Source organism: Gopherus evgoodei, chromosome 2 (genome assembly GCF_007399415.2).
Source record: "Gopherus evgoodei ecotype Sinaloan lineage chromosome 2, rGopEvg1_v1.p, whole genome shotgun sequence".
NCBI lineage: Eukaryota > Metazoa > Chordata > Testudines > Testudinidae > Gopherus > Gopherus evgoodei.
In genome coordinates, this window is record NC_044323.1 from 75,433,783 (window position 1) to 75,459,592 (window position 25,810).

Sequence of the window (25,810 nt, forward strand, 5' to 3'; positions counted from 1 at the left end):
TTTAGATCATTTTCCTTTGTTGTTTAGTTGAGTGATTAGTCAGCTGTTAAGTGTAGACACAGTTATATCAGTATATAGGTGCTTTATACCAGTATAGCTATTCGTGTGCAAGAAAAGTAGTAACGGTACCAGTCTAAGGGTAAGTCTACGCTATGAAATTAGGTCAATTTTATAGAAGTCAATTTTTAGAAATTGATTTTATACAGTCGATTGCGTCTGTTCACATTAAGCGCATTAAGTCGGCAGTGTGCGTCCTCGCTACCGTGGCTAGCATTGACTTACGGAGTGGTGCACTGTGGGTAGCTATTCCACAGTTCCCGCAGTCTCTGCCGTCCATTGGAATTCTGCGTTAAGCTCTCAGTGCCTGATGGGGCAAAAACATTGTTGCGGGTGGTTTTGGGTACATGTCCTCAGTCATCCCTCCCTCCGTGAAAGCAATGTCAGGCAATCGTTTTGCACCTTTTTTCCTGGCTTATCCATGCAGACGCCATTCCACAGCAAGCATGAGCAAGTTCAGAATGGTGGTAGAACGTGCCTTTGGACATTTAAAATCTTGCTGGAACTGATGATCAGACCTCAGCACAGCCAACATTCGCATTGTTATTGCTGCTTGTTGTGTGCTCCATAATATCTATAATAGTAAGGGGGAGTTGTTTATGGTGGGGTGGGAGGTTGTAGTAAATCGCCTGGCGTCCGATTTTGAGCAGCCAAACACGAGGGCGATTAGAAGAGCACAGCAAGGCTTTGAAAACCAGTTTCATGACTGGCCAAGCTTCGGTGTGACAGTTGTGTGTGTTTCTCCATGACGCAAGCCCACCCCCTTTGTTGATTTTAATTCCCTGTAAGCCAACCACCCTCCCCATTTTGAAATAAAGTAACTATTGTTCTGTACTCCTCCCCGGCGAGGGGAGTAGAGCTAAAATCGACCTTGCTGGGTCGAATTTGGGGTAGTGAGGATGCAAATCAATGGTATTGGCCTCCAGGAGCTATCCCAGAGTGCTCCATTGTGACCACCCTGGACAGCACTTTCAACTCTGATGCACTAGCCACAGAGGAAAAGGCCCGGGAACTTTTGAATTTAATTTCCTGTTTGGTCAGCGTGACGAACTCAGCAGCACAGGTGACCATGCAGTCCCCCCTGAATCTTAGAGCATAGAATGTTTCTACACTCCCCCTATCATCTCCGTCCCTGAGATTATCACAGATTAGAAGGTAAAAAAAAATGCACTCACGATGACATGTTTTCTGAGCTCATGCAGTCCTTCCGCACTGAGAGGGCACAGCTTAGTGCATGGAGGCACGCAGAGGCCAGGAAAGAATTAAGTGGGAACGAAGAGCGGAGGCAGGATGCAATGCTGAGGCTAATGGGGGAGCAAACGGACATGATGAAGCATCTGCTGGAGCTGCAGGAAAGCCCACAAGAGCACAGCCCCCCGTTGCATCCCCTGTATAACCGCCTACCCTCCTCCCAATGTTCCATAGCCGCCTCACCCAGCTGCCCAAGAATGTGCCGGAGGGGAGACTCCGGGCACTCATCCGCTCCACTCCAGAGAATGGCCCAAGCAACAGAATGCTGTCATTCAAATAGTTTGATTTTTAGTGTGGCTACAATAAGTAATGTGGCCTTGTCCTTCCCTCCTCCCTCACCTCACCCGGGCTACCTTATCCGTTATCTCATTTTTTTTTTTAATTAATAAAGGAAGAATGCATGGTTTCAAAAGTCAATTTTAAGAGCCCTTTAGGTCGACGGAATGGGGTTGTTTGTGTAGATTCATTCATTATAAAATCGACCTAATGCCGCTAAATTCGACCTAACCTTAGTCATGTAGACCAGTGCTAAATTCCCTTTATAGTGGTATAACCGTGTCTACACTAAGGACATGGCTACATGGAAACTTCAAAGTGCTGTCGCGGGAATGCTCCTACGGCAGCACTTTGAAGTGCGAGTGTGGTCACACACGAGCACTAGGAGAGAGCTCTCCCAGCACTCTCGGTAATCCACTTCCACGAGGGGATTAGCTCCGAATGCTGGGAAACTGTCTACACTAGCGCTTTAAAGTGCTCAGACTTGCTGTGCTCGGGGGGGAGGATTTTTCACACCCCGGAGTCAGCAAGTTAGAGTGCTTTAAAATGTAAGTGTAGACATGCCCTAAGTGTTGTACTGGTGTAACTATTTTGGCTAAAAAAACAAAACAAACAACAACATACCCCCAACTGACATAGTCATATCAGTACAATATCTGTGTGTAGACCAGGCCTTAGTTAAACTGGTGCAAAGGGCTATTTAGACATGCTTATTTTGGCTTAAACGAGGCGTATTTTCATGGACTGTCTACACTACAGGGTCTATGCTGGCATAACCCCTGAGGGTAGACTCCTCATATGCCAATAAAAGGTGTTTTTTGTTTTGTTTTGTTTTTTTAAATACCACATTCTTGAATGGTGTTAGCTGTGTTGACAGAAACACTCCTATATAGGTATAACTGCGTCTACACGGGGGATGGGGAGAGGATTGTTAGCATAGCGATGTCTGTAGGAAGTGTGTTGTTTTTTTTTCCACACTCCTGACCCACCATATCCGTTTTAAGTGTAGACCACACCATAGATTCTAAGGCTAGAAGGGACCACTGTGAATACCTAGTCTGATCTCCTGTGTAACACAGGCCATAGAACTTCTCCAAAATAATTTCTGTTTGAATTAGAGAGCATATCATTTAGAAAAACATCCCATCTTGATTTTTATATCGCCAATAGCCGACAATCTACCGCAACTCTTGGTAAATTGCTTTAATGGGTAATTACCCTCATGGTTAAAAATTTACATCATATTTCCAGTCTGAATTTGTCTAGGTACATATGTAGACCCAGTTTTTTAAAGCTCTTTAGGCACCTTGAGGCATTTTCAAAAGCAAATAGACATCTTAAACTCATTGATTTCAGTGGATGTTAGGCTCCTAGATGCTTTTGAAAAGCCCACTAGGCACTTAAATACCTTTTTAGAGATCTGGCCCCTTACAGACTGTGATCAAGTCACCCCCTTAACTTTCTCATTATTTAAGCTAAGTAGATTGAGCTCCTTGAGTCTCTTACTATAAGACAGATTTTCCAGTCTCTTAATCATTCTCATGGCTATTCTCTGAACCCTGTCCAATTTATCAGCATCTTTCTTGAATTGTGGACATAGTATTCCAGCAGTGGCTGCACCAGAGCTAAATACAGAATATAACCTTTCTACTCCTACTCATCATTTCCCTGTTTATGCATATTTTGATTTAGCTGAAGTCAGGTAGCAGCCAATTTAAACTGAACCAAAAGCAAGCACTTTAAAATGAAACAGGGGTGTCCACAAAGGTTTTATACCAATTGAACTAAACCAGCTTAATTTAATTGGTGCAAGTTTGTGGGTAGACAAGGTCTGAGACTGCATGGCAACAAAGTTTTCATCATGGACGGCAGCAGTTGATTCTACAGGAACTGTACCAGTTCCTGGACTACCCCCCTACCCCTGTTTAATTTCACCCACAGAAAATGATCAGGCCCCATGATGATTTCACTTCCTGTCAAGCCTCAAACACAACCTGAAGTCTTACAAGTGCACGTGAAACTTGCTTTGTGCATACATTTTCCCGGTGAATACTGCATGTTTTGCACATACATGTGTTGCTCAGATATATGCACTAAAGAAGGTCCTTGTATTTCTGAAATATCTACATTTACCCAGTAAGGATCCACTCCTTCTATGCTTTATTATGTGAGTAACTGAAGGAAATGATACCACATATGTGAACAGAGAATGCAGAATCAGACCCCAATACTAATCGGTGTCTTGATTTTATTTAGATGAGAAGTGAATGTGTTCCCAGTGAAAAGGTAACAATCATTTTATCTGTCAGTTGTCTAGGATTTCTATACACCCCTGTGGATTTTGGCTATATTGTTATAAATTAGTCATGTTAAAACTGTTTCTCCTGGGGTTAAATAATTAAATGCAATCTGGGTATCAAACATGTCTTCTCTGTTAATGGTTATAATGCTAACCATTCCATAAATCCAATGCTGAATGCCTTATTCTCATTTACATCACAGTCCCATTACATTGCAAGAATAGTGTAAAAGGACCTTAGTGCGCATGAGAATTTGAACATATTACACTCATTTCTTTCATTCTTAGAAGTAAGTAGATTTAGAACTTTCCCTGTGGGTAGGGTCCCATTGTAAGTATATAACTGTGAAAGCTATATGCAGCAATTGCCCATAGTCTGTGAGTAGTCCAGATGAAAAATAAAATAATACAAAACTTCAGTTTGTAACATTTCCAGTCCTTCCACAAACATAAACAACTCCAAGGGGAAAAAAATGAGGCTTTGTCTTTCCTTTTTTATTCTTGTGGGTTAGTGTTTCTTTTAAATGAAAACAGCCCAGCTGGATTGCTTGCCTGGTTAGCCATGGAAGGAAGACAAACGATTTTTACAGTATCAGACATGCGGTTTCCTGTCTGTGTTTAACTTTGAGCAGAACATCACAGCCAGCTGGTCCACTGCTCCTCCAGACAACTAGATAATAGCCTATAATAATTTTGCCTTTGGAATGACTGTCATCCAGCTCCATTCTGTACATTGCTCTTGTCTTTTGAATACTACTTTTACTTGTACAATAGTGTGAATTTTGCTATTCCTTTGCATATCTCTTTTTCTTTTTTTGTGAGAGAATGAGACAGAGTCTCCTTCTATGGCCTGATCTAAAGACTGATTGAATTGACTTCAGTGAACTTTGGCTCAGGTTTCCAGAGCACTCTTTTCATTATTAGCAGCAATAACATTTAGATAATAAAAAAAGAAAACATAACCTTACAGCTGATAATCAGTGTCTGTGCTGTGTACCTACTGCTGTAAGTGATCTGCTCCCAACTTCTTCTTCCTGCTTGGAATACATGCAAGATTTAAAAGGCAAACCAGATGAAGTTATTTGTCCACTAAAAATATGTGCCTGAGATAGGAGACAGAAAACTGTGGATGTAGCAGCAGGCTCTAATTTCCATAAAGAGGTTAGTTACTAGGCTCCAAGAAATCACAGCTAAGCAGTTCTGTGTTGTAGTCAAATCAGTTTATGGAATTGTTGTTCTTTATCAGTCTCTTGTGGTGAATGGCTAGTCTCCCAGCCCCAACCTTTGAATAGTGCACCATATTAAGACACGGAAATCAAAAAAGTGTGGATAGTGGTAGGTATTGTGACTCACTCAGTCATGGCTTTGCAAATATTTGAAATGGGTAAAACCAAATGAAATGTCTGTTTCTTTTGTGGATTTTAATTTTAAATTGCCAAGTCGTAGAATAAACAAACACACTGAAACTAGATATGCATCTAACTACACAGATGTAATTTTGCTGCGTGTTGTGCTTTTGGCTATTATCATTGCAATTAATATTTGAGGAATCAGTCTGAAGAATAACATTTTTATGCGCATTATCATATAAAGCAATATCGTATAGCTCGGTGGGGAAAAAGGATCAAAGGAACAAGTTAACCACTATGAAACTCTTCAGTTTATACTGCTCACGTTCTTTATTGCCAAACAAAATTGTGGCTGACTGGCAAACACCACACACCAATTGGAATTTTGAACCAGAGGTTTGTGGTGGAAAATTGCTCCTGAAAGCAAAACTCCATGCCAGGCTATTTTAATTATTATTTATTTAAATGTCTAGTTTCAATGTTACCAGAAGCAATCCTCAGGAGCAAAAACATTGGAAAAGACTTGCCCCAAAACGGTCGGCTCGGAAAAAGGTTTGCCAGATGTTCAGTGTTGTCATCATGAAAGAGATTGGGCATTTTACAGTTGAGTTCAAGGGAACAAGATTGGGTGCTGGGGTTTTTGCCCTGCTGAGATCTAGCTACATATAATGGCCCTACACATCACAATAGTTCATTCCAGAATTATTCATTAAAATGTTGCAATTCCCCTCCCACAACTTAAACCATTCTGAAGAAACCAAACTACTGCTAAGAATTTGGACAAATCCAGGTTTCTTTCATTATTTTGCCAATTTCTTTTCTACGTTTTCCCTACTCTTCCTTCACTGTGCCACTGCCCAGTCTCCATAACCCTGTCAAGCAATTTACGAGTGGGAGCCTTCTTTCTCGTTGAAGAAGATGCTATGCCAGATCCTTAAGCTAGAATGGCTGGCTGAAGTTCAATCTTAAAAGATCCCCGAACCTTACCTTTTGCACAGATTCCTCATTGGTTGCCCAGTATGGGAACATAATGTGCAATCCTCCCTCCAGCCTCAGGCCTAACCTGTCCTCCCTGTGCAGGTGATGCAGAGGTGGCTGGTTTCTCTCACTTCTGCACAGGAAGTGGGAGATCAGCATGCAGTCCATTGGGAGGACAATCTCCCCTTTCCTGACCTGCATCCTCATTGGTTTGAATGCCTGTAATGGTACTCAGAATATTAGAGACTGCATCTGAAAAATTAGAGCCTTTAAGTGGCATCTTGTTGCTTGTTACTATCTTAATAAATGAAGGCATAATCATGGGCCTCAAATTTGAGCTAGAATTAAAATGCAGAGGCTTGGTAACAGTTCACTAATTTGTACCACATCACTAGCTCAGTTTCTTCTGTGTATTTAATTTTGGTTTATGTTTGGATCATTTTTCTTACTTCACCATCCTGAAAACATCACTTACCCTGTCTGAACGTTTGTGAAGTTCACCATCGTACAGCGTTCAGGCTTCAATGAGTGTATTGAGTATTATACCTTTACTGTGGACAACTGGAATTTTTTCCATTGTATGCTGCAAGATTAGATCATTGTTTTGGACATTCCATACATGTCTCATCATAATGTGGAAGAAACCTTTAGTACCAACCATAAGTATACTTAGCTTTTTTACATTTTAGACTGACTCATCAGAACTGTTGCTTTGAAATGAAGTTCAAAACTTCAGTATCAGAGCTGGGTGAACTATTTGTAAAGAACAATTTTTTAGGTTAATATAGCGTTCTTTTTCTTTTGCGAACTATATACAAATTGATACTTTCTCCATATTTATTAATCATAGCTGTTTGTATTGTTTGAGCAAATTGCAACCTATGGATTATCTGAGTATTAAGTGCTGTGATTACTGATTGTGTACAGTTGGTCACCTAGGTGACATGGTATTGTTTGTTTCATGATTGGATGACCTAAACTATATAAACACAAGCTGTACAGAGATTGAAAGGATTGAAAATGTTCTAATGTTTTCTAATCCTGGTATCTCTCTCTGATCTTTAAAGTGCTGCCCTCTTCCCTTTCCAATTCCCCCTCTCCTTGGTAGATTCAAAGCCCCAGTGATTATATCTGGCTTTGTAGGTGGACCTCAGATTTAGAATTAGTCACAATAACAAAAGGGGCATAATTACAGTTGAATTGCACCCCGCCCCCTGAGGAATTTAGCAAACATGAATCTATTTTCCTATTCAACTAACTCATTCAGAAAGTAATTGTGTTCAAGCTCTACCATAAAAGAGGTCAGTTGCAGTGCATAACATTGCATAGAACCTCTCACCACTCATGTATTGGCATTGTTCTCAATGTTTTCTCTTAAGCATTTGCAGCAGCAGTGACCTAACCAGGGACTGCTGCTGTTATGTAATCAAAGAAAAGCCTCCATAACACTGAATATCTGAATCACTTAGAGGGATAGGAAGGAAACTGGAATGGGTAGAAGCAACAGAAGTAAAGAGGAGTTCTGTTTTATTAAAACCATTATTTGCTCTTTAGAAAAATATCTATGAAGAGCTCAGTTACTGATTTTTATAAAGTCAAAATAGTCAGGTATGATGGTCCTGGTTGGCATATTTGTTACGATGTGCATCACTTAAAAGCTGAATAGTGTAGGAATGTGGCCAACCTTTTATCAGGTTGTCATGGAAGAGATTGTAATAATTACAGAAACAAACACACTAACTAACGTTAGCAATACCAATATTTTGATAAAGTTTGGCAGTGTGAAACTAGGGCTTAAGATGATAGAAGTGTTTTGTGTGTGGCATCTGCTGGACCATATTGAAGTGACAGAGATTGCTAGTGATTTTATTGAACATATCAAACAGCAACAGACACTGAGTTGTGTAACTGAAGCATTCATAACAGATTCCAGGATAAACCATGTAAGTGGGAGAGTATTACTTTTCATAACAGTGTAAGAAAGCTCTTCTGTGAACATTGGTGTCAGAGGGAAATGTGTGCACGCACACATAATCAGAGCAAGAGTTGGAAAAGGAGGGGATATATAGGAAGCAAGATGGGAGGTAAGATTTTTCTAAAAGATTATTTGCTGTGTCAGAGTATATAGGAATGACACTTTTTTCTGACTAACTGGTTGGAAAACTGTTCCCAGAGAGTAGTTATCAGTGGTTCACGGTCAAGCTGGAAGGGCCTATTGAGTGGGATCCCATAGGGGTAAGTTCTGGGTCTAGTTCTATTCAGAGTCTTCATCAGTGATTTAGATAATGGCATAGTGAGTACACTCATAAGGTTTGCAGATGACACCAAGCCAGGAGGGGTTGCAAGTGCTTTGAAGGATAGGATTAAAATTCAAAATGATCTGGAGAAATGGTCTGAAGTAAATAGGATGAAGTTCAATAAGGACAAACAGGCAACTGGTAACTGCTGATAATGGGGGGCACAATTTAAAGGTTATGGTGGTTTGCAGCAGGGTTCAAGGCAGGTACTCGAGACAAAGGAGTTTTAGTTTCTAGAACTACTTTTGATGTGTAATAACGGAACAGTTCTAAAACAGAATTACACATGAAGAAAACAATGGTTGAATGATTCATGCATGCTGAAGAAAGTTGTCCTAATATATGGTTAAGTATTAAGGCCAATTCGTATGTAAACTGAGTCATTTTTTTTTATTTTTATATTTTTTTTGGTTAAAAGAGCACTCACAGACATTCTTATGCACTCTGTCATTTGTTTCTTTGGTGTGCTTAGAATACCTTAGAATAAAGTGCCACTTGCTACCTTAGAATAAAGTGAATGAATATCCCAACACAACTGCATACAGCTTTATTATTACAACCAAACCAACTGAGATTTTGATCGAAAATAATCCATCTTTATTTTAATAAAAACGCTGTTTGAAGTGAAATAACAGTGTTTGCAGAATTGCATTTATTTCCCATACTAAACAAAAAACAAACAAACAAAAAACATGTTTTGTGTAGAGGTTGGCACAGGTACCCATTGGGTTTTAAGTACCTGAATCTCTCAGATATAAATTATTAGATAAATGACTTCAGATAAGATATAAAAAAGCAGTTGTTTCTGCATATTGCTGGCAAGTGTAATTTAGACATTGTTGAAACAGTTTTATTATTAATATTGTAATTTATTAACAACATAGCGAGCTTTTACAAAAAATAACACACCGCGATGACTGCACTACAGTTTTGTTGGGACGACTAACTGGTGTTCTTAATCTGAAAGAAAACAGAGCAACTTCCTGTTTAGAGTTGTCATGTACTAACTTTACATTCATAATAAATATATGCCACCTTGCAACTTCCAGTATGGAATGCTTTAACAAAAATATGCCCTGATCCTGTAATATCTTTATTTTTGTGAGTGGTGTACTCAAAAAAGGACTGAAATTTAAACCATAAACAATGTTTTTTTTTAAAAATTATTATTGTTAGCGAACAGGACCCAAATCCAACTATTTTTCACAGCGGGTACCATTCTGATTTTCTATCCATGCGTGATCAGACTTTTGTGACAACTAACCATTAAGCAATAACAAATATAAATGCATTAAAACGTAATGACCTTATCTTGTCAAAATAATTGTAGGTGTGGCGCCTTTCTGCTTGTGAACCTTGTAATAACGTCCTTAACCTTAACTGTAGATTATTGGTCTCAACAGCTTTCACTTAAGTAGTAGGGAAGAATAATTCTCTCAATTGCAGGAATTACTGAATGAAATCCTATGGACTTTTTTGTAGTGGAGGTCAGACTACATGATCATAATGGTCCCTCTGGTCTTAAATATCTCTGAATCTATGTCCCATGCCAATAGATGGCAAGGAGCACCCGAGTGGGGGAATGTTTATAGGAGCCACTACAATAGCTCCAGACCTGAGGACTCCCCTGTGCATATGGAATCCTCGAGGGACCAGTTAAAATGGATTAATGCTGCCTTGTGTTGCTGGATCAGTGCAAGACAGCTAGAGCAGGGCCAAGGACCTGGTCTTTATTTTGCAAATGGCCTCTCTTTGGAGGACATGCCTTTAAGAAATGGGCAAGTTCTGCTGGCAATGGCACTAACTTCAGAGCTGGGCAGCTGGACCGCAGTGGCTGCTGGCCAGGAGCCCAGCTGTAAAGGCAGAGCCACCACCACCAGCAGCACAGATGGCATGATATGGTATTGCCACCCTTCCTTGTATGCTGCTGCCTGCAGCGCTGGTCCCTCATCAGCAGCCATCACTGTCTGGCTGCCCAACTCTGAAGGCAGCAGTGCAAAAGTAAGGGTGGCATGGCATGGTATTGCCACCTTCACTTCTGTGCTGCTGCTGACGGGACACTGCGTTCAGATCTGGGTTCTCGGCCAACAGCCACCACTCTCCAGTAGCCCAGCTCCGAAGGCAGTGCCACTGCCAGCAGCAGCGCAGAAGTACGGGTAGCAGTACCGTACCCTTCCCCTCCCCAAAATAACCTTGTGACCTCCCCCCCCCCAACTCCTTTTTGGGTCAGGACCCCTACAATTACAACACCATGAAATTTCAGATTTAGATAGTTGAAATCATGACATTTACATTTTTTAAAATCCCATAACTCTGAAATTTACCAAAATGGACCGTGAATTTGGTAGGGCCCTACCAAAGCCTTTGGATTTGAAGTGCAACCTTTCAGTGACAGGTGCTGAAATCAGTCATTTACCGAGCCCGTCCACTTTTAAAAAAAGAAAAGAAATATTGTATTAAGAATAAGCTTCCAATGTGCCAGATGGTGCCAAAAGCTAAAGGGTGAGATTCTGCCTCATTGACCTTAATGGGAGTTTTATCATCTACTTCAACAGGGCCAGGATTCACCCAAAATACATAAGAAAAATGACCTTTTAAAAAACAGATCTGTTAATGACTTTATTTTCTTTGTTCCAGTCCAAAATACGGTGGTTCATAAAACAAAAGAATCCTTGTAAATGAGCCCTGTTTACAAAAAAAAAAAAAAAAAAAAAAAAAAAAATTGTGGTGTAGCAGCATAGTAAATTAAAGTTGTTTGCTATTTATTTACACAGTGCAGGAGGTTATGCATTATACTCTGTAGACAAATAAAATGGTAGGTCCCTCATAAACTTGCACCAGGAACCATAATGATTGTTTATTTTAACTGGAACTGGTTGATATTTCTTGAAGTGTGGAATTTCAACTAAACTTTGAATTTGGACATTTTAAATTTAAAAATGGGGGGGAAATTGATGAAACTTTGTGAACTTCCTCACACCTATCCTCTTTTAAAAACAAAACAAAACAAAAAATTCTTATTTTAGTATGTTTAAACTGCAGTTTACCAGGTGCCATATCTATTATCTCCTAGTATGTAAATCTGAACCAGGATTTTCTTTTTCTTCCAGCATATCCCCCAGACACTGATGACACTGTTACAGTGATGCTTAAAAGTCTCATCCCATTACTCGTGATCACCATTGCTGTGAACATTATCTTTTATGGCTATCGTATTCATAGGAGAAGGAAGCTCAACATGGCATGGGAGAAGAATGTAAAGCCCAGGAAACATAAGGACTGCAGTGATGCTTGTGCTATTATGATAGACGATGACCGCTCAGACATCAGCTCCACTTGTGCCAACAACATCAACCATAACACCGAACTGCTGCCCATTGAGCTAGACACCCTCGTGGGCAAAGGCAGATTTGCCGAAGTGTACAAGGCTAAGCTGAAGCAAAACACATCTGAGCAGTTTGAAACCGTGGCTGTCAAGATCTTCCCCTATGAAGAGTATGCCTCCTGGAAGACGGAGAAAGACATTTTTTCAGACATAAACCTCAAGCACGAGAACATCCTCCAGTTCCTGACAGCAGAGGAGCGTAAGACAGAGCTAGGGAAACAATACTGGTTGATCACTGCCTTCCATGCTAGAGGGAACTTGCAGGAATATCTCACACGGCACATCATCAGTTGGGAGGACCTATGGAAGCTAGGTGGGTCTTTGGCTCGAGGGATTGCCCACCTGCATAGTGACCACACACCTTGTGGTCGACCCAAAACGCCCATTGTGCACAGAGACCTAAAGAGCTCCAATATCTTAGTGAAAAATGATCTAACCTGCTGCCTCTGTGACTTTGGGTTATCCCTGAGGCTTGATCCTACTCTATCTGTGGACGATCTGGCTAACAGCGGGCAGGTGAGTTAAAACGTTAAAGAGTAGCTTATATTGTGTGTGTTGGTGTGTCAGTCTGAGTCACTTCCTGGGACTGGAGGAAAAACAACTGCTATGATAGCTATTAAATAATTATTAGAAATAAATGACAGCACTCATAAATAAAGAGGCTCGGCTCAAATCTGGACATAAAGGAAGCAGTGTGAGTAACGCCATATGGCAGTTTTGTTATGATCAAGTACCTTATCCATATACAGTACAGTCATCCCATGTGAACTTATACTGAAGTGCATATGGGTTACTTGGCTACTGTTTGGGCTGCTGCAAAAAATATTAGGAAGTTGTGTGTTAAATTCTTGAAATCTTGTGCCACAATTCCTGATTCTGATCTTAAAATAGTTTTATGTTGTGAAACTCCATAAACTTCAGTGAAGTTACTTACAATTTACACCAATGTAAATAAGATCAGAACCTGTCCCAGAGATCAGTCGATAGCTATAACTTTAAAATACTGTTGAGAAACCTTTTTAGGATTATGGTACTTTCTCCGAATGCAGGCAAATATGAAATTGCCCAAGTGCTATAATTCCACGGTTATTTATACTGTGTAACATGGATAATACTTATTTACTTCACGTGGGTTGTTGGAGGTTTACTTAATGTTTGTAGATTGTTTTGAAGATGAAGTTATATAAGTGCTTCTATAAATATCCATTGTTATCGTGAATTTTCCTTAATTGTAAATGGACTCTGTGTATCAGATAGGTTTAGGTCCTAATGTATGTCCTACCTATAATTATATCTTTCAACAGTTTATGCTCCACAGGTTGTATGCTTGGGCAAAGGACAAGTGTACTCTTTCACACTATAATTTACTTTATATGGGACCATTTTCTTTCTTGGCTAGAGAGTATTCAGAGTCAATCAGCATAGCTCCATAGACGTCAAGGGAGTTTGGCTTCTTTACACCAGCTGAGGATCTGGCCCTTAAAGTCAACAATCCTGATCCTATTTATATCAATGGGCATTTAAGCATTTTCTTCAGTAGGACTGGGATGATTATTCAAAGCTGGGAGGAGTGATTTCAAAACAAAAAAATCTACACATAGAATCAAATTCCACTCCTTTTTACACTAGAGTAAATCCAAAGTAAGTCTACTGAATTCAGTGGTGTTATATCATCTTTACACTGGCATAATTGACAAGAGAATTTATCCAATAGGGTCAGATTCGGAAGTGATGTGTAATGTGGTTTAACTCAGAGCCCCTTACACCTTGTGGCCATGTCTACATCTAAAATTTTGCAGCGCTGGTTGTTACAGCTGTATTAATACAGCTGCAGAGTGGCCACACTTACAGCAACCAGCGCTGCAAGTGGTGTTAGATGTGGCCACACTGCAGCGCTGTTGGGCGGCTTCAAGGGGGGTTCCGGGACGAGAGAGCAAACCGGGAAAGGAAACCAGCTTCGCCGCGGTTTGCTCTCTCGGTCCCGGAGCCAGCCAGCAAACCGCAGGGAAGGAGACCTGCTTGCTCGGGGTTCCGGGACCGAGAGAGCAAACCGGGAACGCCGCGGTTTGCTCTCTCGGTCCCGGAGCCAGCCAGCAAACCGCAGGGAAGGAGACCTGCTTGCTCGGGGTTCCGGGACCGAGAGAGCAAACCGGGAACGCCGCGGTTTGCTCTCTCGGTCCCGGAGCCAGCCAGCAAACCGCAGGGAAGGAGACCTGCTTGCTCGGGGTTCCGGGACCGAGAGAGCAAACCGCGGCGTTCCCGGTTTGCTCTCTCGGTCCCGGAACCCCGAGCAAGCAGGTCTCCTTCCCTGCGGTTTGCTGGGTGGCTCCGGGAACGCGAGAGCAAACCGCGGCGAAGCTGGTCTCCTTTCCCGGTTTGCTCTCTCGGTCCCGGAACCCCGAGCAAGCAGGTCTCCTTCCCTGCGGTTTGCTGGGTGGCTCCGGGACCGAGAGAGCAAACCGGGAAAGGAAACCAGCTTGATTACCAGAGGCTTCCTCCTTCCACGGAGGTCAAGAAAAGCGCTGGTAACTGTCTACATTGGATTACCAGCGCTGGATCACCAGCGCTGGATCCTCTACACCCGAGACAAAACGGGAGTACGGCCAGCGCTGCAAACAGGGAGTTGCAGCGCTGGTGGTGCCCTGCAGATGTGTACACCTTCAAAGTTGCAGCGCTGTAACTCCCTCACCAGCGCTGCAACTTTCTGATGTAGACAAGCCCTGTGTCCCTTAGATCTACTTAACTCCACTCTGCATATGTGTAAAGGACTCTGAGTTGGTGTCATTCACACACTAAGAGGAGATAAGAGGAGAAGGTATAAGATACTATAAAGTAGATCCACCCTACTTCTTCCTGCTCCTTGACACAGACTCCCTTACACCCAAGTAAAGTGGATATTCAAGTGGTTTACTGACAACACTTGATTCTGAACCTTCCTCTGGTGTTAATCAGCACCACCTTAGAAGTTCTGCATAGGAAAGAATTGAAAAGCAAAGCAGTTTTCACCAAGGATAGGCGTATTCATTATATGAAAATTTATGGGAAGTGTAATGGAATCTCAGTGAAAGTAAGGTAATATGAATGTAGGGACACTACACCACTGGACATATCACCTCTAAATTTAATCCATAGACTCAGATCTTTCCTACTAGAAAGTCCAATTTTTAAAGGTTTGTGACAGTTGACCAACATTTTCCATTCAGGGAAAGTTTTTTGTTTCTTTCTAAACTTCTTGTGGAAAATATTTCCCATTTTCTGACCAGTTCTAGGATGTAATGTTTGAGGTGAAGTGTACTTTGCAAAGTCATTGTAAGAGTGATGAACCTATGGCAGATTTAATTCTCATCTAACCAGCCACCAGCTGTATAGCATGAATTTAACTATTATTGAATATTTTTAATACAAATGACCTTGAGAAACCATCTTTCTCATTTATGGTCTTTATATTCAGTTTTCAGTCCACCTATTATCTGTAGGCAATATTTGGAAACAAGTGTTGTCAGTAAACCTCTTCTGATTCTGAGCCTTCCTCTGGTGTTAATGTCAGCACCATCTTAAAAGTTCTGTATAGGAAAGAATTGAAAAGAAGAGCAGTTTTCATAAAAGGAAGGTGAATTCATTATATGTAAGGCTACGATTTTGTCACGGGATATTTTTAGTAAAAGTCACTGACAGGTCACGGGCAGTAAGCAAAAATTCCCAGAAGCTGTGACCTGTCTGTGACTTTTGCCGCTGCAGCTCCGTGGTTTCTCCTCCCACTGTGGTGGTTTGGAGCTGTGGGGTTCCCCCACCTCCCATGGCAGCTGAAAGCTGCAGGGTGACCATATTTCCCAAATTGTAAACGGGATCCCCCAGCTGCTAGCCAGAGGTGTCCCTCTGCCATGCATCTTAGGAACCCCAAGGAGGGTCCCCTCAGGAGTCTGTCACCCGTCGCTGGAACCTTGCAGGGGCTTCACTAGCTGCCAGCTCCAGAGTCCCAGGGCTCCTAGGGCTGAGGCAGAGAATGTCCTGGAGGCAGGCAACCTCAAAGGAGGGAGAGTTTTAGTGATTGGTTAACAACCATTGCCTTCACTTCTGCTTTCTCTGCCAACTGCCTTCCTTGTGTTCTTTAACAAACATTACGGGCATATAGGATTACATAAAAAGATTGGAACTAGATTGAGTTTACTATTTGTATTCCAGTAGCTCGCACGGTGCACTAGGTGTTCCACAGACTTAAAAAGACAGTCCTTGACTCAAATTGCTTAGAACTGAAATTTAGACAAAGGACAGTAAACAGTGGGGTAAGGGAGTGGAGGATAAATGTTAAACAGTAAGGAAATGTGGTTGGTTTTATGTGAGTTAAGGTTTTTTATTTCATCTACATGTTAGGAGGTACAGTTAAGTTATAGGGCCTGATTCTCCACTGCCGTGCAACCTTATGTGGTCATTTGCACTGGTGACAAGTGGGTGTGAAGTGCTGCCAGATCAGAATGGCACAGAGCAGTGGTATAAATGGCTACACACGTTGAAGGGCAACAGAGAATTAAGTCCGCAGTGTGCAGGGTAATGCCCTCCAATATTACAGTCTCATGCTTTGTCCACTCTGGTTTTATATTAAATCATTGTTTGAAATAATGGTGAGCAGCTCCACTGCACAGTTTTCATGATTGGTTGTGTCATGTAAAACTGTCACCACCTCTGAACTGTACAGTTATAGCTGTATGTCAGTCTGCAAATAGCTAATATAGATCCCAATCCTGCATACTTACCTGCATGCTTAAGCATGTGAGTAGTCCCACTGGAGATTGTCTTTACAAGATCAGGGTCTTAATGTGTTTGTGTCTTTTCTGGGTAGATTTTAGATATGTAGTCAATGGAGAATTCGTAATTTGCAAGTAACTCTTGAGATATCTAAGAATTACATCCAAAGTCCTCCCCTCTGATAAATCTGAAAATTGTTAGACACATATAAACTTTGATACGGGGTTTTCAAACAAAGTCTCAGGTTCTGTTTTTGATTTACATACCTAATTCTACACTAAATATTTGTCTGTCTTTTACACTTTGCTTTTTCAACTGTACCATCATCAGCAAAGGGAACAGCTAGCTTCATAACATCCAGGGAGAATGAACGTAATATATTTCATATTCATTTGAAACCCACAGAAAGGCACTGGATGTATGGGAAAATTTTTAACTGTTGAGTAGTTGGGCTTACCTCTGTAAACATTCAAAGAGCAAAAAGGAAAAGACGTTGGTGAAATCCCACAATGAAAAGCCACTATGGGATTTTTTTTTAGAACCTTAGATCACTCATGCACAGGGATGGAAGAAGATTGGTGGTCTATATAGTGCCAAATTCTCTGAGCAACAAAGAACTTGGTCCGTATTCCTTACTAAAAATTAAATAAGATAGCTGCGGTTGAAACAGAAGCAAAACTGCAATAGAATGGAAAACGTGAACTACAATTTCCATGCTTGAGCTGTTCCTTTTATACTTGGCAACAGGTTGGCACAGCGAGGTACATGGCCCCTGAAGTCCTGGAATCCAGAATGAATTTGGACAACATTGAATCCTTCAAGCAAACAGATGTGTATTCTATGGCTTTGGTCCTGTGGGAAATGACGTCTCGTTGTAATGGTGTTGGAGGTACGTGTGATGGGGTTTTATTATTAAAGGAATGTTTTGGCTCAATATGCTTGAATGACTGTTAACAATTTTTATCCCTTTAATTGTTGTAGGAATTATCCAGCAGCCTCGGGGCATTGTGTGGCTCTTTAATAGTTTTATTTTTCTGAGCTGGTTCTATATACAATACAGTCTGGAGCAATAGGTCTGTAAACTGCCTCCCCCCCACGTGTTGATGTCCCTGGAGTGTTAACTCTGAAACCTATTTATGACTGGTCATTTTATCAGAAACATCCTGGGGTAAATCCCTAAATCCCAATCTTTCTCCCATACCTTAGATGCGTGCCAAAAGTTTAACCACACCCCTGACAATTTCTATAATCCAGTAACACATTGTAAGTATAAAAAACAGTGGGATATTGAAGATGTAGGACAGAGTAAAATAAATTGAATGTAACCTCAAAATAAATACCACAAGGAATACTGTGTTACTCATTTTCAGATGTAGTCCATTAAAACTAAATCTCCATTTCTGAGATTATACTTAAAGCTGCCCCAAAATTTCCAGTATGAAGCTATGTATGGTATAGAAACCAGGAGACTGGCCACAGAATTTATATGCAATGTGCTATGACGTACACAGGGCTTTGGCTTTGTCTCCCCTCTGAATTTAGCCCCTGGTCAAGGTACAAGTAAAATTTGCTGGTGTCATCATAGTGCATAGCATTATGGGACATTTGTGTCCATCCTAAAGCTACCCGCAGTTTGGTACATTGACACTTACACAGCAGGACTGAGTAATGGAGGTGTTGCAAATAACTTTGCCAGATATCATGGCAAATGTGCATTAGGAAGCAAATTTTGTCACTTCTTCCAAAACAAGGGGGTCTCCTTGTCCAGCAGAACCAGAGCAGTAGTATTTCAAGGGACTGCACAGAGAGGGGGCAACCTAGCAAGGTGTAGAGTTTCACAGTGTGAGGATTCCTGCACAGCAATGTGCAGATGAATGAATGGGAGGGAGACGTGATCAGGCTGTAGATCTGCTGCTTCATGGGTCCTTTTGTCCACAAAGATTTCTCTGCTATTGAGCTGGAACGGTCTCTGCACAGCTGAATCATGGTTGGAGGTCGGAGGAGTATTCCTCTACTCTAGCCTCTCCATATATCTATCTGCTGAGCAGTCAGTTCTGCAATGTGGGTTGAGCTCTGGGTAATGGATTTGCCCCTGGAACAACTGTGTGAGGAAACCTGCAAAGCAAATATGCAATGGCTCTAGCTGTTTACAAGCATTTAAAAAAAAAATCCCAAAACTATTCAAATATTTCAAGGAAGTAGAGCTTGACAAACATTTTGTGGTTCCATAATTTAACCTCAAGCTTGCATCTTTAAAGGCAAGTCCATCCTAGTTTAACTCATATGGTTCTGTGCATTTATAAATACAGGCCATTTATTGATGCCACTTGCTCTTTTTAATCTGTGTTTAGTAAACAACGATGATAAAAATTTAAAAGTGGAAATACAGGTTCTTGGCTCTCTCTCTTGAACACTTTGTTTCTTGCATTTAGCAGCTCGCTGTTGTTTATATATATGTATATGGGAGCTGTTTGTTCAGGAATCTTTCATCTTTTTGCTGATGCCTGAGGTCTTTTCCTGTTGATATTTGCTGAGTACAGTGGAATGGTGCTTGTGGTGAAAGCAAGCCTCATTGAAGCTCTGCTCACAAGGCAGCTGCTTAAAAGAGGATATGAGTGTAGTTTCATAAGGAAGAAAAATCATCAGCTTGTCAGCTAGAAGAGAGTGACCCGTTATAACCTTTAGAATAAGCACATAAGAAATGTTAGGAAAAGGAAAAGCTTATCTGGCCCAACATCCCTGCTCTTTCTTGATGGATCTTAACCCCACTTCCTGGTTTTCTTTTTTCATCCTACCCCTCAATCACTGCTTGTCTCCAAAAACAAAACAAAAAATGTCTTGAACTTGTTTATTTCCTGATTTCAGTCATTTTCCCAGGAAGTATAATTCCACAACATGATGGCACGACAGAAAGATTTTACTGTTCCCGATCGAGGGTGACCTTTTAGTCACAAGGGACAGAGCCAAGCCTTAAGCTTTTGTCCTAATAATTGAAATATAACTCCTAGAGCCTGGGCCCAGAGCCATAAAGGGACGTAAACATTGGGATACTCACTGTTGCAAGCCCTTTCAGGCAACTAGAAAACTGGCACCACTGGCACCACTCTGCGATCCACAAAGCCTGAGTTAGGTGCCTATGGTCCCTGGCTAACACCGGGGGGAGAGAGGTGCCTAAGAATGGGATCCACAACAACCAGTGCACGCTAGGTGGGGAGCCGCCTAAGGTAGCCAACAGGAGATGCCGAAAGATGGGAAACCCCTCTCTTGGAGTCAGATGGCTTAGGCCTGTGACAAGGACGTAGGAGCCTGCCTCACTCCACACAAAATGCCAAAGGTGACAGCAGCAGGTGGTGGTGCCAACCTTATTCCTTCTAGTCAAGTGGACAGAGTATTTGCCTAGGATGTGGGAGACCCCGGTTCAATTCCCTGCTCTGCCTAAAAGGGAGGCAGCATTGGAACAGGGCAGGGTCTCCTGCCTCTCGGGAGAATGCTCTAACCACTCGGCTATGGCATAGCCTGCAGAGGACCCCCCCCCGTCTCTCCTGTTGAAGCTGTTCCACTGTGGATAAATAATGAAAGACTCATTGGAGCAGGGGGCCTGGACCCAGGGTCTCCCACCTCCCAGGCCCATGCCCTAGCCACTGAACTGCAGAGTCATTCTTTTCCTTTCTCACCCAGTGACACTAATGACCAGCCATCATGGGGTCCCAGCAAAAACATCTGCCCCAGGGAGGGGCAAAAGCGCATATGCCAGCTGCTGAGATGGAGTGAGGGGGACTGGACAGGTCACCTGCACCTGGGCAGGGGGTTGTTAGCACACACTGCACCAGCTGCCAAGGAGCCTGGAACATGGGGCACTGGACACCAGCCACTGAGGAACTGCCCTAGGACTGGCAGTAGGACCTAGGTGGATTCCCCTTCCCAGCCTGGAGCTGGTCTCCCCCCCACTCACTGAGTTGCAGTATCTCCCCTTGCTCCCCCTCCTATCCCTCTGCCCTCCCTGGCCCCCTTCACAGAGAGCAGTAGCATAGTGACTGAGTTTTCTCATGTGTCTCTAAAAGATCATCTCTTGCCTCATGAGATCTGACACCCTGGCACCCTACTGGCAGATTACCTGACAGCATTCATAATAATCATTCCCCCATCACTCTCGCTGATACCTTCTGCCACCGTCACAACTAGTTCCTTTCCTACCAGCATGACTTCTCTGGTGCATGAGGAATTCACTCTTCTCGTATATGGGATATACAATCCAACAAGAGACGAAGTACCTCTCATTTGGACCTTGGTAGGTTGATGTGACTGATGCTGGTGAATATAGTTGGGATGTCCAGGGGAGCCTGTGGAATTTAGAGATCCAAAGTAGTTCGTTCTCTTTCTCTCTAGCAAAGACATGATTACAGTGTCGGTAATCTCATTGCTATGGAAAGTGTGGGAGTTTCAAAAGCAGTGTAAGGTCCCAACAGTAATGCTAACGACTTGCAGGGGAAGCAGGTGGGCCTAATAGTTATTGTACCTTGACACAGTTGAATGGCAGTTTCTTTATCAAAGGGAGCTCTGTGTTTCTCTGGAGAACCTGTTTGTGGGTGTGGAGGATTGTGTAGCGTGGGAAGTGCTGTATGGCAGGGCCTTTCGCTGCAGGCATTTTGTCAAACACAGTTTCTGCAGTATATGAATCCTTTCTAGGCAGCCTTCATTTATTTTTAAAAACCAGCAGTTTCATCTGTACTGGGAAGCTGCAGCAGCAGCATCTCATTGTAAAGCGTGGTGCAGGTGGGTCTCTGCTTTATGCAAAGGCCATGGTATTCTGTGGTGGTGGTTTGTTGTACTAAATATGGAGAAGCACAAGGGGCGAGGTGGAAGGCAGAGACGTAGATAAAGTTTGTCTGATTTTTTTTTCACTAGCGTATAACTTAGAGGGCATATCTAGAAACCCAGCAACACTGCTTTTTGAAGAACCAAGTACCCCACTCCACCGTTAACTTGGTATTTAAGTCAGCACAACAGCTGGGCACCAGATGCTGCATGTTGCAAAAAATATGATTTTTCCTCCCAAAGACTTGCCTTTGGCACGAGAACAGCAACTGCAGTTTTTCTGCCAGCCTTCTAGAAAGAAACTGAAAGCATCTGTGTTTAGGAATGGAGCTGCCATCAGTTGGGGGGGGGCCTCAGGTGCAGCTCTTCTCAAATACAATATGGGGAAGTGGGGAGGAGAGAGAGACACCAGCACATGGCTGACATTGCTTGGGGTACTCAAGAAATATTCAATTGCCTGGGGAGGAGGTTGGCTCCGGAACAGCATCACAACTTTGGTTGAACCAGAGGCCTGGTTTTAATGTAACTATGTGGTGAATGTACGTAACGTGAACAAGGGCACTGATTTACCCTATGCTGCTTTTGGAAAGAGTCAAACAACCATAGTTTTTTGTTCCTAATACTAATGTGTCCTTTAACACAATGAAATGCGACCTCCATTGTATCCAATCTGACTGGCCCAACATCCCTGCTGTCTCTTGATGGATCTTAACCCCACTTCCTGGGCTTCGGAAGGGGGCCCACAAGTTTAACATGCACTTTGGAGCTAACCCGACCCCCAGGGCTCTAAGGTGTCGAGTCAAGTAGGCCTCAGTTACTCATGGCTCAGCAGCTAGAGCTCAGTAAGATTCCTCTTCCTTCCTCTGCCCACCTCAGGAGCTGCAGCGTAGTGGCTACTTAGCATGTAACCCAACCCATGTGGCACAATTAATGTGTCTGCCTCTCCTGTCTCCTGTAGAGAACACCCTGAGGTCCATGGAAGTGAGGGCAAGTCTCTGGCTGACAGTCAGATGTAGCACGTCTTAGAGTATGCACCTTAGAAACAGTACGGCCAGCTGACAGTTCTAACACAGAGCAATCAGCTGTGCAGAACATCTCACCAGGAGCAATCAGAGGTGGAGATGTATAGCTTAGTTCTCCCGCCCACCTCAGACCACACCCATTTGGAAGAGAACACTTTGTTCCCCGTTCCAAGGCATCCTCCCTCTCCCCTGTGCCATCTCCTTCTGCAATATTGGTCTGTTGCATTGTTCTCTGGATGGGAGACAAAGGGGATGGATTGCTAAAACCCCATGGAGCTGAGGGATAAGCCATTCAGTAGCTCCTTAAACCTAACCATAACATTGCTTTGGAGCTGCTCCATAATCTGACAGGCACGTACCTGATAGGCCTCAGGCTCAGCCAAGTTGATGTGGAACTCCTCTTAGTTGTAGTAAGGGCAGGGTCTCCACCTGTATGTGAGAAGTACCTTGCACACTATGACTTAATAGGAAAAATGCACAGAAATAACTAGCTGCAATTCTGTGAAAGGGATGAGCAAAGCTTATGTTTGAAGAGGGAGTATGTGTCCAGTGGCTAGAATAGGGGACTAGAGCTCAGGACAGTCTGGTTCTATTCCCACCTTTGCCACTGATTTTGTGTGTAAACTGGGGCACATCTTTGAACCTCCTTAGGCCTCAGTTTCCTCATCTCTAAAATAGGGAAAATGCAAAAGCACATGAGTTATTTAGGAGCCAAAATCAATAATGTGACTTATGCTCCTAAATCTCTTAGGTGTTTTAGAAAATCTCCCCCCAGTGTCTTTTGTTAGGTGCTTTGAGACCTTTGAGAAATGATATATAAAGGTTAAGTATTTATTTAAGTCACTTATCAGCTATAGACAAGGATTTGAAAATTGTGTTCCTAGAGTTAGGAGCCTCAATCTATATTTAGTCATCTAAGCTAGTGTCCAGATTTTCAAGCATGCTGAGCTCCCACTGACTTAGGTGCCTGAAATACCCAGTTTTGAACATTTGTACGTTTTCAGTTTACACATCAGTGTTCGTAAAGTGTCTTGAGAGAGCTCTGATGAGCTTTGTTGTCAGAGAGAGATTATATTTTTGTATGCTGGATGATCATAGGTGTGTGCAAACATTATTTTAGTTAATCTGAAAATTCATCACCCTCCAGTTTTTTGCCTGTCATCTACAGGCAAGCTGGACACTTTCTTCAGATTTCTGAAAGACACAGTAGGTAATGTTCCAGTAAAGGGGCTGGCCTTCCACATGAGACAAAACTGTCCCACAGAATGATGAGGAGAAAATGGAGCAATGGAAATGCTCAATTAATATTAATTATCATTATTATTTGTATTACAGTAACCACACTATTTAACATTTTTATTAATGACCGGGAAGAAAATATAAAATCATCACTGATAAAGATCGCAGACGATGCAAAAATTGGAGGTGAGGGGGTAAATAATGAGGAGGACAGGACACCAGTTGTCCCTCTAATTTTTCCCACCCATTTGTGGAATGAATTTTATTATGTGCACCAATTTGGAGGTGATGTGTTACACTTCACCTCCAGATTGGTGCACATAATAAAATTCATGTAGTGCAGGAGGGGGCTCCAGGCTAGGGACTGGGACCAAGGGATTTGGAATGTGGGAGAGGGCTGTGGGTTGGGGTTGGGGTGTGGGAGGGGGTGTGGTCTCTGGGGTGGGGCAAGGGATGATGGGTTTGAGGTGCAGGAGGTGGGTCGTGGCTGGGAGGGTTGGACTGAGGGATTCAGGAGGGGGCTATGGGTTGAGGCAGGGGTTGGGGTGCAGGAAGGGGTGAGAGCTCTGGTGTGGGGCTGGCGATGAGGGGTTTGGAGGGCAGGAGGGGGCTCTGGGTTGGGGAGGTGGCTCAGGACTGTGGTAGCGGGTTGGGGTTGGGGTGTGGGCTTTCCTTGGGTAGCTCCTGGTCAGCAATGCAACAGGGCTAAGGCAGGTTTCCTCCCTGCCTGGCACCGTGCCGCACCCCAGAAGCAGCCAGCAGGTTCAGGTCCTAGACGGGGGGGGGGGGGGGGGGCAGAAGGCTTGGAGTATTGCTCTTGCCTGCAGGCAATACCCTCCCAGCTCCCATTGGCCGGCTGCCCTGGCCATGACAGGTTGGGGGCCGGGCTAGACTCATAGACTTGTAGGTCAGAAGGGACCAAAATGATCATCTAGTCTGACCTCCTGCACAAGGCAGGCCACAGAACCCTACCCGTCCACTTTTATAACAACCCCTAACCCAGGACTGAGTTATTGAAATCCTCAAAACTGGTTTGAAGACCTCAAGCTGCAGAGAATCCACCAGCAAGCGACCCATGCCCCACGCTGCAGGGGAAGGAGAAAAACCTCCAGGGCCCCTGCCAATCCGCCCTGGAGGAAAATTCCTTCTCGACCCCAAATATGGCGATCAGCTAAACCCTGAGCATGTGGGCAAAGACTCACCAGCCAGCACCCAAGAAGGAATTCTCTGCAGTAACTCAGTTCCCATCCCATCCAACATCTCCCCGCAGATCACTGAGCAGACTTATCTGGTGATAATCCAAGATCGATTGCCCAAATTAAACTATCCTATCATAACATCCCCTCCATATACTTATCAAGCTTAGTCTTAAAGCCAGATAAGTCTTTTGCCCCCACTACTTCCCTCGGAAGGCTGTTCCAGAACTTCACTCCCCTAACGGTTAGAAACCTTTGTCTAATTTCAAGTCTAAACTTCCTAATATCCAGTTTGTACCCATTCGTCCTCGTGCCTACATTAGTACTAAACTTAAATAATTCCTCTCCCTCCCTAACGTTAACCCCCCTGATATATTTATATAGAGCAAGCATATCCCCCCGCAGCCTTCTTTTGGCCAGGCTGAACAAGCCAAGCTCTTTGAGTCTCCTTTCATAAGGCAGGTTTTCCATTCCTCGGATCATCCTAGTAGCCCATCTCTGGACCTGTTCCAGTTTGAATTCATCCTTCTTGAACATGGGACACCAGAACTGCACACAATATTCCAGATGGGGTCTCACCAGCGCCTTATATAACGGTACTAACACCTCCTTATCCTTGCTGGAAATACCTCGCCTGATGCATCCTAAAATCGCATTTGCTGTTTTAACAGCCGTATCACATTGGCGGCTCATAGTCATCCTGCTATCAACCAATACCCCAAGGTCCGTCTCCTCCTCTGTCGCTTCCAACTGATGCGTCCCCAATGTATATCTAAAATTCTTATTATTAATCCCTAAGTGCATGACCTTGCACTTTCCACTATTGTATTTCATCCTATTACTCTTACTCCAGTTTACAAGGTGGTCCAGATCTTCCTGAATAGTATCCCTGTCCTTCTCCGT

At 42.9% G+C, this 25,810-nt stretch overlaps 1 protein-coding gene across 2 annotated transcripts in view; it reads left to right on the plus strand.

Moving 5' to 3' along the window:
* Positions 1–25,810, plus strand: part of TGFBR2 (transforming growth factor beta receptor 2) — an 88,878-nt gene that overhangs the window by 40,723 nt on the left and 22,345 nt on the right. For both annotated transcript variants that reach the window (XM_030551003.1, XM_030551004.1), the window contains 2 exons: positions 11,618–12,408; positions 17,383–17,524. In XM_030551003.1, coding sequence (XP_030406863.1) covers positions 11,618–12,408; positions 17,383–17,524 — 933 coding nt within the window. The remainder of the gene's footprint in view (positions 1–11,617; positions 12,409–17,382; positions 17,525–25,810) is intronic.